The sequence below is a fragment of the Podarcis gaigeae genome (genome assembly GCF_964106915.1).
Source record: "Podarcis gaigeae genome assembly, chromosome: 11".
Classification (NCBI taxonomy): Eukaryota; Metazoa; Chordata; class Lepidosauria; order Squamata; family Lacertidae; genus Podarcis; species Podarcis gaigeae.
Window position 1 is genome coordinate 400,237 of NC_139687.1, and position 14,909 is coordinate 415,145.

The 14,909-nt window shown below is 43.6% G+C and overlaps 1 protein-coding gene across 9 annotated transcripts in view; it reads left to right on the forward strand.

Moving 5' to 3' along the window:
- The first annotated feature begins 230 nt into the window (after window positions 1-230).
- The window catches only part of LOC310826779 (zinc-regulated GTPase metalloprotein activator 1A-like), a 34,960-nt gene continuing 20,281 nt past the window's right edge, over window positions 231-14,909 (forward strand). For 3 of the 9 annotated variants that reach the window (XR_014555978.1, XM_083702105.1, XM_083702103.1), the window contains exons 1-6: window positions 244-595; window positions 1,540-1,692; window positions 3,968-4,054; window positions 5,947-6,043; window positions 9,853-9,944; window positions 14,713-14,772. Coding sequence is in view for 7 of the 9 variants with exons in the window: in XM_083702105.1 (XP_083558231.1) it covers window positions 1,560-1,692; window positions 3,968-4,054; window positions 5,947-6,043; window positions 9,853-9,944; window positions 14,713-14,772 (469 nt within the window). In the remaining 2 variants the exon portion in view is untranslated. Of the gene's footprint in view, window positions 623-1,539; window positions 1,693-3,967; window positions 4,055-5,946; window positions 6,044-9,852; window positions 9,945-14,712; window positions 14,773-14,909 lie in introns of all 9 variants that reach the window. The other 6 variants (XM_083702104.1, XM_083702102.1, XM_083702106.1 and 3 more) reach the window with 4 other exon arrangements.

A 14,909-nucleotide genomic window follows, 5' to 3' on the forward strand; every position in this document is an offset into this window, starting at 1 on the left:
TTTAAAAAGGTGCAATTATAGAATTCTGGTTTGTGAAGTTTCGCCGGGAGCTGAAGCTCTGTAAACTACAGGGCCCAGAATTCCTTGAGTGAGAGGAGGGGTCCGCTGCCTCCCCGAACCTTCTTCCTGTGACGCCGATGCCGACAGGCCAAGATGCCCTCTGACGTCTCCGATGACGCGGCCCTTCGCAGCAGGAAGGAACCGACGTTCCTCGCCTGGGAAGGAAGCTGAGGCGCGCATGCGTGCTTGGCTGGGTAGGAAGCGACGGGGCGGAGCTTGCAGGTGCGCGAGAGAAGGCAGGGCGGCTGTCCGTCCAATAGGTGCCTCTTCTGCACGAACTCCTGCGCATGTGCAGAGTGTGGCGGGGCTTCCTCGCGCAGCGGGGTCCCGCGAGATCTGCGCGGGGCTTCCGGATCTCCTTTGGGGTCGCGAGGGAGCGAGGAATTCCGCCGAGGGACCCGACCCCCCGCCTTCGGGGACCCGATTCGGAATCTGCTTGGCGTTTCTAATCCTCACCTCAGGCATTATCTCTGGCTCCGAAGAGTCGAAAAGGGTGACGACATTATTCTTCAGCCTCCAGGCCTCGCTCCTCTCAGTAAATGGAGGGCAGCTTTCGCCCCTGGTGAGAACACCCTCTGAATGTGCCGTCTGGAGCACTGGATATTTGCCCTTTACTAAGGAAGGGTTGGGGGAGCAGCGACCTCCCCCCAATCAGGTAAACAAATAAAAACGCTAAACTAAAAGTAGATATAATCAGAATATATTTTTGCAAAATACTTTCATTAAATATTTTACTTTAGACTTTTAAAAATAAGATGGAAAAAATAATGTTCTTTGTAATTTTGCAAAATATTTCAGCCGCATGAAAGATTCTCCCTGATGTAACTTCCTAGTTTTCAGTGATTGAGGATTTTGACAGAATTTTCTGAACACTTGGGGTCAAAAGAAAGTAGTTTAAAACAACTGTTGTTGAGGCATTCCAAATCTGCAAGAGAGCCAGACAGAATGGTGACAGGTGCATGTCCCTCCCCCCCCCCCAGCTATGCCTTCAGTGGAGGTAGGTACTGCACACAGTGTTGATGTCAGCGATCACATGGTCTGCAGGTTTTTCCTTGCTGTGAGGCTGTGTTCAAGTGCAGAACTTGACCTGACCCAATGGAGTGAATGGCAGCCATTCAGTATTGTGGGAGAAAGTAAAGTGGAACACTTCTTCACACCAAGTCCTGCTCTTAGTGATGCAGTGATTGAAACCTAAGGCATTGAGCAACTGGCCTCTTCCTATCTGAATGGCTCCATTCTGGATTGTTTTGCTTTATTGTGCTGCAAGGTAGGAGACTGGCTTTTATATAGATTTAGGGGGAAACTGCATGATGCTTCAATGAGGAATATGTGAGGGGCAAAAATGAGACATAGCACACATGGTTGTGAAGAGTTAGGGTTTCAGGGTCTCTTATTCACAGCCCTCTGGTTCCTAGTGTGTAAAGGCTTCCCTTCTTGAGCCCTTCCCCATTGGTTTTAACTGTTGTCTTTGATTGGCAGGTGGTTATAGTGACTCAGAAATGGAAGGCTCTACTGTGGAGGAAGAAGAGGATTGCCCTGAGCTGATTCCAATAAGAGAACAGCAGATAAAGGACCATGCAGGACAGGATATTCCATATAAGATTCCTGTTACCATTATTACTGGCTATTTAGGTAATAAACTGTATGCCAAATTGTCACTGTAGGGTGCTTAATAATGCATTTTTATTATTATATGGAACTATGCTTTGTTTTATTTAAAAGTAGTATTACATCAATTTTTGCACTTGTCTTGTTTTCCTTGTATATGCTCTATACTAGAGAAGAGTATAGTAGAGTTCATGTAAGAAATTTAAACTAATGTAAAAAAATAAGTAAATTGTGTTATGAATTAAATCCCTGTGCTGTTGACGTGATATGATTAGAGAGCAAGGATGTTCAGGTCAGTTGCTGGAGCATCAAGCCTGCATTTAGAAGCAAAGAAATGCCTTATACTGGTTCTCATTGTGAGATGGAGAATTAGTTTGCAGCAGCCCATCACCTAATTTGCACAGAAGCTTACATGCATTGTATAATCTCTAGGTAAATCAGAAGTCAAGATGCAAGTATCAGTCATGATGCTGATTCCCTACTTTGCAGGATTGGAGCATCTGTACAGGGCTAAATTGCTATCACAGATAAGTTTTTGAGTTCTATGACAGCAAGGTGATGATGGTGCCTTGGCATCTTTGAAGGGGGTAGAGTCATGGTGCGCTTCTTGACCACTAAGAAACATCATTATTTTTACCTCAAAGACATTTCTATAACTTTAATTGAATCAAGAACTTATTAAAATTGCATTTTTTTAGCCCCCAGAAATTTGACCAAAGTACATTGAAGTTTATTTCCTAGTTTCAAAGTTGGTTTCATAAGTTTCTGAAGATATGCCATGATATCCAATCTAGGAGTTTTCCATAGTTCGGTGTACAGTGGTGCCTCGCAAGACGAAATTAATTCGTTCCGCAAGTCTTTTCGTCTTGCGAGTTTTTCGTCTTGCGAAGCACGGTTTCCCATAGGAATGCATTAAAAATCAATTAATGCGTTCCTATGGAAACCGCCTTCAGACCAGGTCCGGGGACAGTCTGTCCCCCGACCTCTTCTGAAGGCCGGTGGGGGGCGAAAGTCTTTGCTTCCCCCCCCCCGCCTGCCTTCCCGGGACAGCGGAGAAACGCAGTGCTGCGTTTCTCCGCTCTCCCGGGAAGGCAGGCAGGGGGGGGGAAGCTTTTAAATCGCCCCGGGACAGCGGAGAATGCTCCCCCCGCCTGCCTTCAAAAGCCCTCCGGGACAGCGGAGAAACGCAAAGCCTTTTCCCCCCCTCCGGCCTTCAGAAGAGGTCCAGGAAGGCCGGCGAGGGCAAAAATCTTTGCTCCTCCCCGCCTGCCTTCAAAAGCCATCCGGGATAGCGGGAAGCGCTTCCCTGCTATCCCGGACTGCTTTTAAAATGCTGGCGGTGGGGAGCAAAGCCTTTCGCCCCCGCCGGCCTTCCTGGACCTCTTCTGAAGGACAGAGGGGGGGGAAAGGCTTTGCTCCCCACCGCTAGCATTTAAAAGAGGTCCCCGGAGATTTCTCTATGGGCTTTCTTCTTGCGAAGCAAGCCCATTTGGAAATTCGTCTTGCGAAGCGCCTCCAAAACGGAAAACCCTTTCGTCTAGCGGGTTTTTCGTCTTGCGAGGCGTTCGTCTTGTGGGGCACCACTGTAAGGTAAAGGTAAAGGTACCCCTGCCCGTACGGGCCAGTCTTGACAGACTCTGGGGTTGTGCGCCCATCTCACTTAAGAGGCCAGGGGCCAGCGCTGTCCGGAGACACTTCCGGGTCACGTGGCCAGTGTGACAAAGCTGCATCTGGCGAGCCAGAGCCGCACACGGAAACGCCGTTTACCTTCCCGCTGGTAAGCGGTCCCTATTTATCTACTTGCACCCGGAGGTGCTTTCGAACTGCTAGGTTGGCAGGCGCTGGGACCGAGCAGCAGGAGCGCACCCCGCCACAGGGATTCGAACCGCCGACCTTTCGATCAGCAAGTCCTAGGCGCTGAGGCTTTAACCCACAGCGCCACCTGTGTCCCCCGGGCACCACTGTAGTTGTTTATAAATACTGGGAAATGAGTTTGTAGTGATCAAAACACACACATATACAGGGTGTTAAAATTACATGATGAAGCAAAGAAAGAAATGTTTTTAGTGTAACCTGAAAAATGTGCTGTGTCCCATAAATTTATATTAAGAACATGAGGTCCTTCTTAAGACAATATGTGCAATGTTTGTGAAGAGATCAGAAATTAAGATTAACATTTCAGGATGTTCTGGTCACTGTCTGTAAAGTTCTATTTGAAAGCATATTTTTATTTCTAAGTTGTATATGTATATGTATTTATGCTTTTTTTTTGAATAAAATGTTTGTTCTGTTTTTTTAGGTGCTGGAAAAACCACTCTTCTTAATTATATTTTGACGGAACAGCACAACAAGAGGATAGCAATTATTCTAAATGAATTTGGTGAAGGTATGTATAACTATGCATAAAACAAAAAGGTTTTGTATATCAGAGCCTAAATCTTGTAAAAATAAAAATGTTCTTGAAACACTTTGCACACTTACATCCTTGAGAGAGGAAAAAACTCATTTTTTATCTTTTAAATTATTTGAAGTACAATTGTTGCTTAGAAACATGTACATCTGCTCACCCAGCCGTATATGTTTGGGTGCTCTTTGGTATTAGACTAATCCCTGTAGGCTGAATAAATAGTATTTTCAACCAGCACAAAGGTTCTCAGCTGACTTTTCAAGGTATGAAGTACCTTGTTTGATCAGCTGGGATGGCATTGTTATAGGATATTATAATCTAGACTGCTCTTTATGAGGTGTGGAACAAAATTAAACCCTACCTGAATTCCCATTTTGTTTAGTACAGTGGTGCCTCGCAAGACAAAATTAATTCGTTCCGCAAGTCTTTTCGTCTTGCGAGTTTTTCGTCTTGCGAAGCACGGTTTCCCATAGGAATGCATTAAAAATCAATTAATGCGTTCCTATGGAAACCGCCTTCAGACCAGGTCCGGGGACAGTCTGTCCCCCGACCTCTTCTGAAGGCCGGCGGGGGGCGAAAGTCTTTGCTCCCCCCCCCCCGCCTGCCTTCCCGGGAGAGCGGAGAAACGCAGCGCTGCGTTTCTCCACTCTCCCGGGAAGGCAGGCAGGGGGGAGCAAAGACTTTTGCCCCCCGCCCGCCTTCAGAAGAGGTCCAGGACCTCTTCCGAAGGCGGGCGGGAGGCAAAAGTCTTTGTCCCCCCTGCCTGCCGTCGAGGGGGCTTTTAAATCGCCCCGGGACTGTCTTGGGGCGATTTAAAAGCCTCCGGACGGCTTTTGAAGGCAGGCAGGGGGGAGCAAAGACTTTTGCCCCCCGCCCGCCTTCAGAAGAGGTCCAGGACCTCTTCCGAAGGCGGGCGGGAGGCAAAAGTCTTTGTCCCCCCTGCCTGCCGTCGAGGGGGCTTTTAAATCGCCCCAGGACTGTCCTGGGGCGATTTAAAAGCCTCCGGACGGCTTTTGAAGGCAGGCGGGGGGGAGCAAAGACTTTTGCCCCCCGCCCGCCTTCAGAAGAGGTCCTCTTCTGAAGGCGGGCGGGGGGCAAAAGTCTTTGCTCCCCCCCCGCCTGCCTTCAAAAGCCATCCGGGATAGCGGCAAGCGCTTCCCTGCTATCCCGGTCTGCTTTTAAAATGCTGGCGGTGGGGAGCAAAGCCTTTCGGCCCCCGCCGGCCTTCCTGGACCTCTTCTGAAGGCCGGGGGGGGGGAAAGGCTTTGCTCCCCACCGCTAGCATTTAAAAGAGGTCCCCGGAGATTTCCCTATGGGCTTTCTTCTTGCGAAGCAAGCCCATAGGGAAATTCGTCTAGCGAAGCGATGCAAAAACCGAAAAACCCTTTCGTCTAGTGGGTTTTTCGTCTTGCGAGGCGTTCGTCTTGCGGGGCACCACTGTAAAAGGTGCACACCTCACTTGTCACGTCTTCATTCAGACATCAATCCATGGTCTTCATCTAGTTTAGAGGAGAGGCTCAGCAATACAAATTGTCTGAAGCGTTTCCTCTTTCTTACTATATTTTCCTTTTACCTCTTATTCATGTTAGTATGTTATAACTGAAGTATAAGACGGTATGAATTATGAAAGGTTCTCAGCCTAATTAAAATGGAGTTTGGTTTGATTTGGACTTAGACCAGGATTTTTTTGGCCACCCTTGGCTAAAGGTATAATGTCTTAGTCCGAGAAGAATATAAGCCAAGACATTTTGGATTCTGCTTTGTCACTGCTGGAGTTTTGATCATTGTGCCTGCTCTCTCACGTTTATCAGACAGAATGAAAATTGAGTGTAAGATACAATGTTACGGTAGTATTTTTCTTGTATTTTCAGGAAGCGCCTTGGAAAAATCCTTGGCTGTAAGTCAGGGTGGAGAACTCTATGAAGAATGGCTGGAACTCAGAAATGGATGTCTATGCTGTTCTGTAAAGTAAGGGTTTTTTTTAAGGTAAGGTAAAGGACCCATGTGGCACTGTGGTCTAAACCACTGAGCCTCTTGAGCTTGCCGATCGCAAGGTCGGCAGTTCAAATCCACACAACGGGGTGAGCTCCCATTAGTTTGCAAACCCAGCTCCTGCCAACCTTGCACTTCGAAAGCATACCAGTACATGACCCGGAAAAGCTGTCTGCAGACAAATGCCGGCTCCCTCGGCCTGAAAGCTGAGATGAGTGTTGCACCTCATAGTCAAATTCGACTGGACTTAACTGTCCAGGGGTCCTTTACCTTACCTTTCACCTTTTAAAACAACAACTACTGACTTTAAAATTGATCCTTTTCCTTTTAACTCATGTGTCTTCATAGTTCAGCATGATTCTCCTGTAGTTATTAAGTAGTTCTCCTGTGGCAGGAACCAGTTGGTGAGAATTCCAGTGTTAAAAAAAATACATAATATATTGCTGTTTATTAAAGTTGTGTTCTGCCTTCAACCCAAAGATTCCCAGGGCAGTACATAGCAACCTACTTAAAACACAGTGAATATAAGAGCCAACAATAAAGAAAATAAGTATCAGAAAAAGACCTCAAAGATCAAACAGTCTAGCAGCAGTTGAGATCATACATCTAAGATTCCACCTAAACATTAGGAAGAACTTCCTGACAGTAAGAGCTGTTTGACAGTGGAATTTGCTGCCAAGGAGTGTGGTGGAGTCTCCTTCTTTGGAGGTCTTTAAGCAGAGGCTTGACAACCATATGTCAGGAGTGCTCTGATGGTGTTTCCTGCTTGGCAGGGGGTTGGACTCGATGGCCCTTGTGGTCTCTTCCAACTCTATGATCAATTCCCATAGGTCTGAAGTAACAAATGCAACTTAAGCTGATGCCTAAAAACAGTAGAGGACAAATGTGGGGAGGGAGCTCTGCATTTGGGGTGCCATTATTCAAGAGCGCCTGTTCTGTGCTATTACCCTGAGATTAAGAGTCTCTTGCTCTACTGACTGAGCTATTCCATGATCCCATTTTGTGGAGCCAGTCAACAAGCTGGAGGTCACATTCTGCACCACCTGGAGTTTTTAGACCATCACAGCCCCAAGTTGAGAGCTTTACAGTAGTCTAAGCAAGAGGTTGTAAGAGCACTTAGTATTATAGCCATGCTATCTTGGTTCAGGTAAAGAAAAAGCTAGTGAACCAGCCAGAGATAGGCATAGGTGTTCCTTTGCCACAAAAGACACCTAGGTTCCAAGTGGCAGTGATGACTCCAACAACAGCCACAAGTTACAAACATCAGAAGAAGGATCTCTCTTCAGAACAGACATCTCCCAACACAAGGAACCACTCAACATCAATCTCTTCATCTTACCAGGATTCAGCTTCCATTTATTGGTCCTCATGAATCCATTGCTGCCTCCAGATACCAGTCTATCACCTGACTTGTTGCATGTTATCAGCATACTGATGGTATTATACTCCAAGCTGCTGGGCAACAGATCTCAACTGCTTCATATAAATGCTAAAAAGCTGTAGAGATAAGATGGGATTGCAGGACCCCACAGCACAAGTGCCAGGGAACTAAACAAAGGTTGCCCAGTGCTGCTCTTTGGTGTTGGTCTTGCGAATAAAAGCAGAGGTCTTGTAGTAATGGTGTTTCCAACTCCCAGCCCACAGAAGCTGGCCTAGGAGAATACAGGATCAGTTACATAAAAAGCCATGGAGAGATTGAGGAGAATTAACAGGGTCACAGTCCTCCATCCCTTTCTTCAGAAAGGTCATCAGTTTGAGAGACCAAATCTATTTAATTCTGAACCTGGGTCTGAGTCCAGATTGAAATGTGTCTGGACAGCTTCATTCAGATGCTGTTGGAGCTCACCATGCAAAAGGGGGGATTTTTGTCCAGGCATTATTCAATACCTCTGTGTCGAGAAGGTCTTCTGGGGATGGGGCCTTACCACTGCCTCCTTCAGGAAGCTCAGAAGCATCAAGGACTTTTGTTTTGTGTAGATTTTCTCATTATTCCTATTCTTTTTTAATATGAGAAAAATGGCTTATAGGGAGACTTAATAATAATATTTTTTGCAAGCTGAGCTAGATGAATCAAATTCATTTGTGTTTTAAATAAATAACATTAGCCTCTGTAGGACCAAACCTGAAAATTAGTTGCTTTTTTAATGATTTCATATTGAAACCAATGAATACAGTGGTACCTCAGGTTACATACGCTTCAGGTTACAGACTCCGCTAACCCAGAAATAGTGCTTCAGGTTAAGAACTTTGCTTCAGGATGAGAACAGAAATTGTGTTCCAGCAGCGCAGCGGCAGCAGTAGGCTCTATTAGCTAAAGTGGTGCTTCAGGTTAAGAACAGTTTCAGGTTAAGTACGGACCTTTGGAATGAATTAAGTACTTAACCTGAGATACCATTGTATACTGAAGAAGATGCAAGATAGCAGAAATGTGCTGAAGGTTGGATATGTGGAAGCACTTAAAAAAAAATTAGGATGGATTTTTAAAACAAGCTTCCAATTACAGGGTATGAGGTACTGTAGTTTGTAAAAGTTTTTTAAAAGCCCTGATGAACTTATTATTTTTTATTATTTTATTTATTTGCTACACTTTGCTACACTTTTTACTGCCTAATAACAAAGTTCTATGAGTGAATTATAATAAAATTTATTACCATGTAGATTTCTAATTTGGATACTAAATAGGTTTTAGGATAGTATTGTGTTTCATTTAAAAAGTACTGTAGAGGCTGAGAGAATGGCTGCTTCTTGAAAACACTGATGTGCTGGACTTAGAAGGTTTCAACAATGTATTTGGTTGGCATGCTTATTTGTGGTATGATAAGGTAAAAGCACATAAAGCATTTAAAAATCATATTGTCAGAAAAGCACTGTTTAATGTTTGGATAAGATATAAGGATTTGTTAGAAAATAAAACCCCAATATGGTTGTCACCAATGGAAGCGAAGGCTCAGAAAAAACTCAATATGGAGCTCAAATGGCCGAAATATTGGGAAATTCTAGAACAAGATGGAGACAGAATAAAACTGCAGAGCTTTGAAAAATTGAAAAACAGAGTGCGAGATTGGCTCCATTATTACCAAATAATGGAGGCATATAACTTGGAGAAAAAAGTTGGCTTCCAGGTGGAAAAATCAAAATTGGAAACAGAATTGTTAGATCCCAAAATTAAGAATTTGTCAAGAATGTATAACTTGCTGTTGAAATGGACTGGCAGAAATGACTGGCAGAATCCGAGACCAGGGAGAAGAGTCGGTGGAAAAAGATTGGAAAAAATTCAAAGATTATTTACAGAAATACTGTAAAATTAATAAATGTTAGAAAATGTTGAAATGAAGTTATATGGCTTTATCAGAAAGGTTATAAGGAATTAAGTACAAATAGTTTTTTAATGTATTAAAGGGGAAAAAAAGGTTAGAATAGGTTAAGATAAATTACAGGACAGAAAACTGAGGAAGATGGAAAGGAATTGCAGAAACGGTTAATTGAAGTGGAATACAAAAAGGGAGGTGTGAGGAGGTCGTGGAAACAAGTGAATGAAAGATAAGATACGGAAATTATGGATGTGTTCTAAATTGTGTTTCTTGTGTTTTGTTAATTTAATGTTTTAGTGTGATATGTAGTGTTTTTGTTTTTGTGTTGTATTGTATTGTTTTGTTGAATTCATTTTTTCTTTTTCTTTTATAGTCTTTAAACTGTTAATAAATATCATTTTAAAAAAATAGAAAGTACTGTAGCATAAATAGCAATAAAGATAATTCCTTTTAAATGATTTCTTTTTTCATCAGGGACAATGGTTTGAAGGCTATTGAAAATTTAATGCAGAAGAAAGGCAAGTTTGACTACATCTTGCTAGAGACAACTGGATTGGCAGATCCAGGTAAATATAATTTGGGGAAGGGGATGGATTAAGAGTGCCCCATTGAATTCAGTAGGATGTGGTTAGGATTGTGTTGTGAGAATCTGGGTTGAAATTTTTCTTTATGGGATGAGCAGAAATGCACTGGGTATTCTGTTGTGCCTGTCTGTCAGGATGTAGATGTAGCTTGGATACAAAAGAAAAAGAATGAAATTGTCAGGAAACAAGAGTAGCCAAAGGTGATTCCACAACAACCATCCTTTCTGTCAATAGTGCTTCTTATAACCCCTACTGTCAGAGTTGCCTCCAGGTCCCAGCTCACAGAGGACCCACGCTAGTCAGTGATAACATATAAAAGTCTTTATTGAAGATTAGTTTCCATTTCCAAACCGCAGCGTTCAACTCTACGTCCTAGACCTTAGACCGGCGAAGCTCCATCTGAGTCTCCGCCTCCTAGACACCAGTTTAAGACTCTAGCTTTACTCCACCTCTTCCGTTGTTCCTTCCTCCTCTGGGTCCTTCTGCTCCCTGGGGTTTCCTCCTTTCTGGACTCTTCTGACGCTGACCCCCCTGAGTCTTCCCCCTCCTTCCGGCGGGCTTTAGGACCTGGCTCCCTATCCGGGCTGCCTGCTGTGCCGCTCGCCTGTACATTTGAACTTGGCACGCACGCCCAGCCGGTAACCTTCCTCTTGACCGTTTCCCCGCTCTCCGATGGAGGCGTGGTCAATCCTGACTCATCTCCTCTCGCTGGTAGTGAGAACACTGGTCCCGATTCCTGGGACTCCCCCCCCCCACTGCGCTCTGGTGGGGAAGCTGGTCCTGATTTCCAACTGCTGCTCTGAAAGTCCCCGCTGGCCCCTTCCTTCTGGGGTTTTCCCCTTGGCACCCCCTTTGCGCTGGCCATCGGCACTCCCTTCTGTGAATCTTCCGATTCGCTGGAGAGGCTCGTGGAATCCCTCTGACCACTGTCACTGCCTATGCCCCCCTCGGATTCCTCCCCCTCGCTCTCCATTTCCTCCCTCTCCTGTGCCTCTGCTCTTGAACCCCTGACACCTACAATTCAAGAACCTGATGGATCAGGCCAAAGACCCATTTAGTCCAGCATCCTGTTCTCACACTAGCCAACCACAAACAGAGAGAGCATTTTTTGAAACCTAAAGAGCAACATCAATGCAAAATCTTCTTGCTCCTCTCAAACCTCTAGTCACACACACATTTATGGTATCCAGGAGTGGCTTGTCAGTGAGGCGAGGTGAAGCCATTTGCCTTGGGTGGCAGATCTGCCCCCCAGCCCTGCTACACCTTGGCTCACACTGCTGCCACAGTACTGTTGCCTTCACTGCTGCGCCCTTGCTGCTGCATTGGCAGTAGCGTGGGGGCAGGTGAGGGGACACTTCTGTGGTGACTTTGGGGGTGGCTTTGAGCATAAGAGGGACGCGGGTGGCGCTGTGGGCAAAACCTCAGCGCCTAGGACTTGCCGATCGCATGGTTGGCAGTTCGAATCCCCGCAACGGGGTGCGCTCCTGTCGTTCGGTCCCAGCGCCTGCCAACCTAGCAGTTCGAAAGCACCCCCGGGTGCAAGTAGATAAATAGGGACCGCTTACCAGCGGGAAGGTAAACAGCATTCTGTGTGCTGCGCTGGCTCGCCAGATGCAGCTTGTCACGCTGGCCACGTGACCCGGAAGTGTCTGCGGACAGCGCTGGCTCCCGGCCTATTGAGTGAGATGAGCGCACAACCCTAGAGTCTGGCAAGACTGGCCCGTACGGGCAGGGGTACCTTTACCTTTTTGAGCATTTTGCTTACTGTGACAAAACATCTCAGACCAGCCCACAACAGCTATAATTATATTTGGTCTAAAAGCTAATCTGAGAAAGCCAGGATAAAAAAAAATTGCTTAAGAATTCATATTTAGGATTTGGCTGTATGCCCTGTTTTCCATGGGAAAAGCTGTGTGTCTAGACCTATAACAAGATACAGAATCTAGATGGAATCTTTCTTATTTAATTCTAGCCCCTTGGGGGCTTCAGTGAAATCAAATGTACTCTAGTATAATATGCTTTTTAAACCCTTCTTGAAGTTGCATATTTGTTGTTTACTAGTCCAGCAGTAGGACGCAGGTGGCGCTGTGGGTTAAAGCCTCAGTGCCTAGGACTTGCCGATCGAAAGGTCGGCAGTTTGAATCCCTGCGGCGGGGTGCGCTCCCGCTACTCAGTCCCAGCGCCTGCCAACCTAGCAGTTCAAAAGCACCTCCGGGTGCAAGTAGATAAATAGGGACCGCTTACCAGCGGGAAGGTAAACGGCGTTTCCGTGTGCGGCTCTGGCTCGCCAGATGCAGCTTTGTCACGCTGGCCACGTGACCCGGAAGTGTCTCCGGACAGCGCTGGCCCCTGGCCTCTTAAGTGAGATGGGCGCATAACCCCAGAGTCTGTCAAGACTGGCCCGTACGGGCAGGGGTACCTTTACCTTTACCTTAGTCCAGCAGTACATAGTCCTTGCAAAAAATAAAGCCTAAACAGTCATTGTGATGAATAAAAGCTGCCTAAATATTTTATGGGCCATTTTTAATTAAACCTCTGAGCTGTTGGCTAGGAGGGTGAATAAAATTCCTTTTTGCAATTCAATTGTTTCATGTTAAGGAGACTGACACTCTGCATTTCAAAGCAAAATAATTGTAATGGTAAAATAATTTTCTTGAAAAGAAATAACATTGATTCTGTTTCTGTTATACACAAATCCTATTTCAGTTTAGTTGAAAAAACTATTTTTTGGTTTGTTTTTTTTTTTTTAGCTTTTATTTTCAATGCAAAATCGTAACAAAAATTACAAACATTGAATACACAAAAACGAAAAAACACACATCTACAAAGCAAAACCATATCATAACATACATAAACATAAATTGACTTCCTTCCTTTGTTCTAAGACCTCCAAAGATATTTACTCTTACTGTATTGTTGTGTCTAATTAGATTACTTCCATCTTTATGCTTTTTTACATCATTTTTCTTGTTCTTTAACCCTGTAAAGCATCACTCATTACATACCAATATACTGACTCCAGAACAATGTTTTTTCATATACTCTTTAGCACAACCCCATTCTTTTAATAGTTTCTGGTCCGATTGTCCCCTTATGTAAGCTGTAAGTCTTGCCAGATTTATGTATTCACAAAATTTAATTTGCCAATCTTTCACTGATGGAATTTTTCTGCTTTTCCAGTTTTTACCTATAAGCATCCTGGCAGCTGTTGTTGCATAAAGGAATATTTTCCTTTGATTTTCGGGGATATCATTTGTAATTAAACCTAAAAGGAATGCCTCCGGTTTTTTACTAAAAGATATTTTAAACATCCTTTTGAGTTCTTCATAGATTTCATTCCAGAATTGTTTAATGGGTCGGCATTCCCACCACATGTGGAACATTGTTCCTATTTCTTTTTTACATCTCCAACAGGTATTCGATTTTAATTTGTAAATTTTTGCCAATTTTACTGGAGTTAAGTACCATTGGTACACCATTTTCATAAAATTTTCTCTTATTGTATAACATGCCGTGAATTTGATGTCATATTTCCATAATTTCTCCCATTGATCCAGCCGAATTACATATCCTATATCACATGCCCATTTGATCATAACTTCTTTTATTTCTTCATCCTTTAATTCCCATTCTAATAATAAATTATACATTCTGGATATATATTTTTTTGAGTTTTGTAATAATACTTTTTGTGAGCTTTTGAAAAAAAAATACTTTCATTGCTGTCTATTTCTTGCATCCTTCATGTTGTGACATAAGTGCATGTTGAACGTCAATACAAATTTTGATTTCTTATTTTTCAAAATACAGCATCCTGCAGAAGTTTTGTTAATTCTTTACTGTTCAGTAATAAATGTTCATGTATTCACACTTTTCCACAAAGGAAAGATAAAGAATTTTACAGATTCTTACTAAATAATTTTCAGACTGTTCTTTATTAAAAATGGGTATCCCTTAACTCCAGAGAATCCAATATGTTTTAAAACTTTACAGGTGTGATGATCTGGACTACAATCCTAACTTCACTTACCCAAGAGTAAGCTCCATTGAATTCAGTGGGGTTTACTTCAGAGTAGATATGGTTAGGATTGCAGCCGTGGTTCTTTCTGTAGGTTGGAGTTGCTCCCATAAAATCATATTGGTGAGAGGAATTTAATTCTGTATATAATAGTTAACTCCAGCCATGGGTAAGAGTAGTGTGTGATTTCAGACCTAGTAATTGCATTCTTCAGTTCATAATTTCTAAACACTTTTGTTCCATAATAGTGTTACATGCCTGGTTGAAAGTATGTATCATTGATATCTATAGCCATAACGTCTAAGAGACAATTGTCCTGAACATTGTTTTAAATTTAGAGGAAAGAGCACTCCCATGCATACAGATGGCAGCTACAAGTCAGAAATGACAATTGTAATATTTAAGCCATGGTGTGTTTATCAATGCACAATTTGAAGGTAGGCTGGCTAAAAAATGTTGCCTTCTTAACAATGGTGCTGTTTTAAGTGCAAAAAAACTGCCCAAGATACTAGCCAGAGGTTTTCAGTACTGGTAATGTAGATCAAATATATGTTTCTATGTGCCTTTGAATAATTTAGGGCAAGTAAAATCTGATTTGGCCTAAATATAGCCACTGGGTTGCCCCCCCCCAACTTTCTGATTTTCTTTAGCCTTTACGAATTGCAGAAAAGTAACAGTTTTTAAAAACCTGCCTTTTGTGATGCATATATATTCTGAGCTATGTATTGATAGGTGCTGTTGCCTCCATGTTTTGGGTTGATGCTGAATTAGGAAGTGACATTTATCTTGATGGTAAGAAATTAAATCCAAGTTACTCAATTGTTTTTCTAGTGCATGTTTGGGAAACTTTGTTCCCACAGGGGCCACATTCTTTGGGGGGAGGATACATCCCTGCAGTGTGTTGGCACAGAGCAGACAGTGGGTGGGGG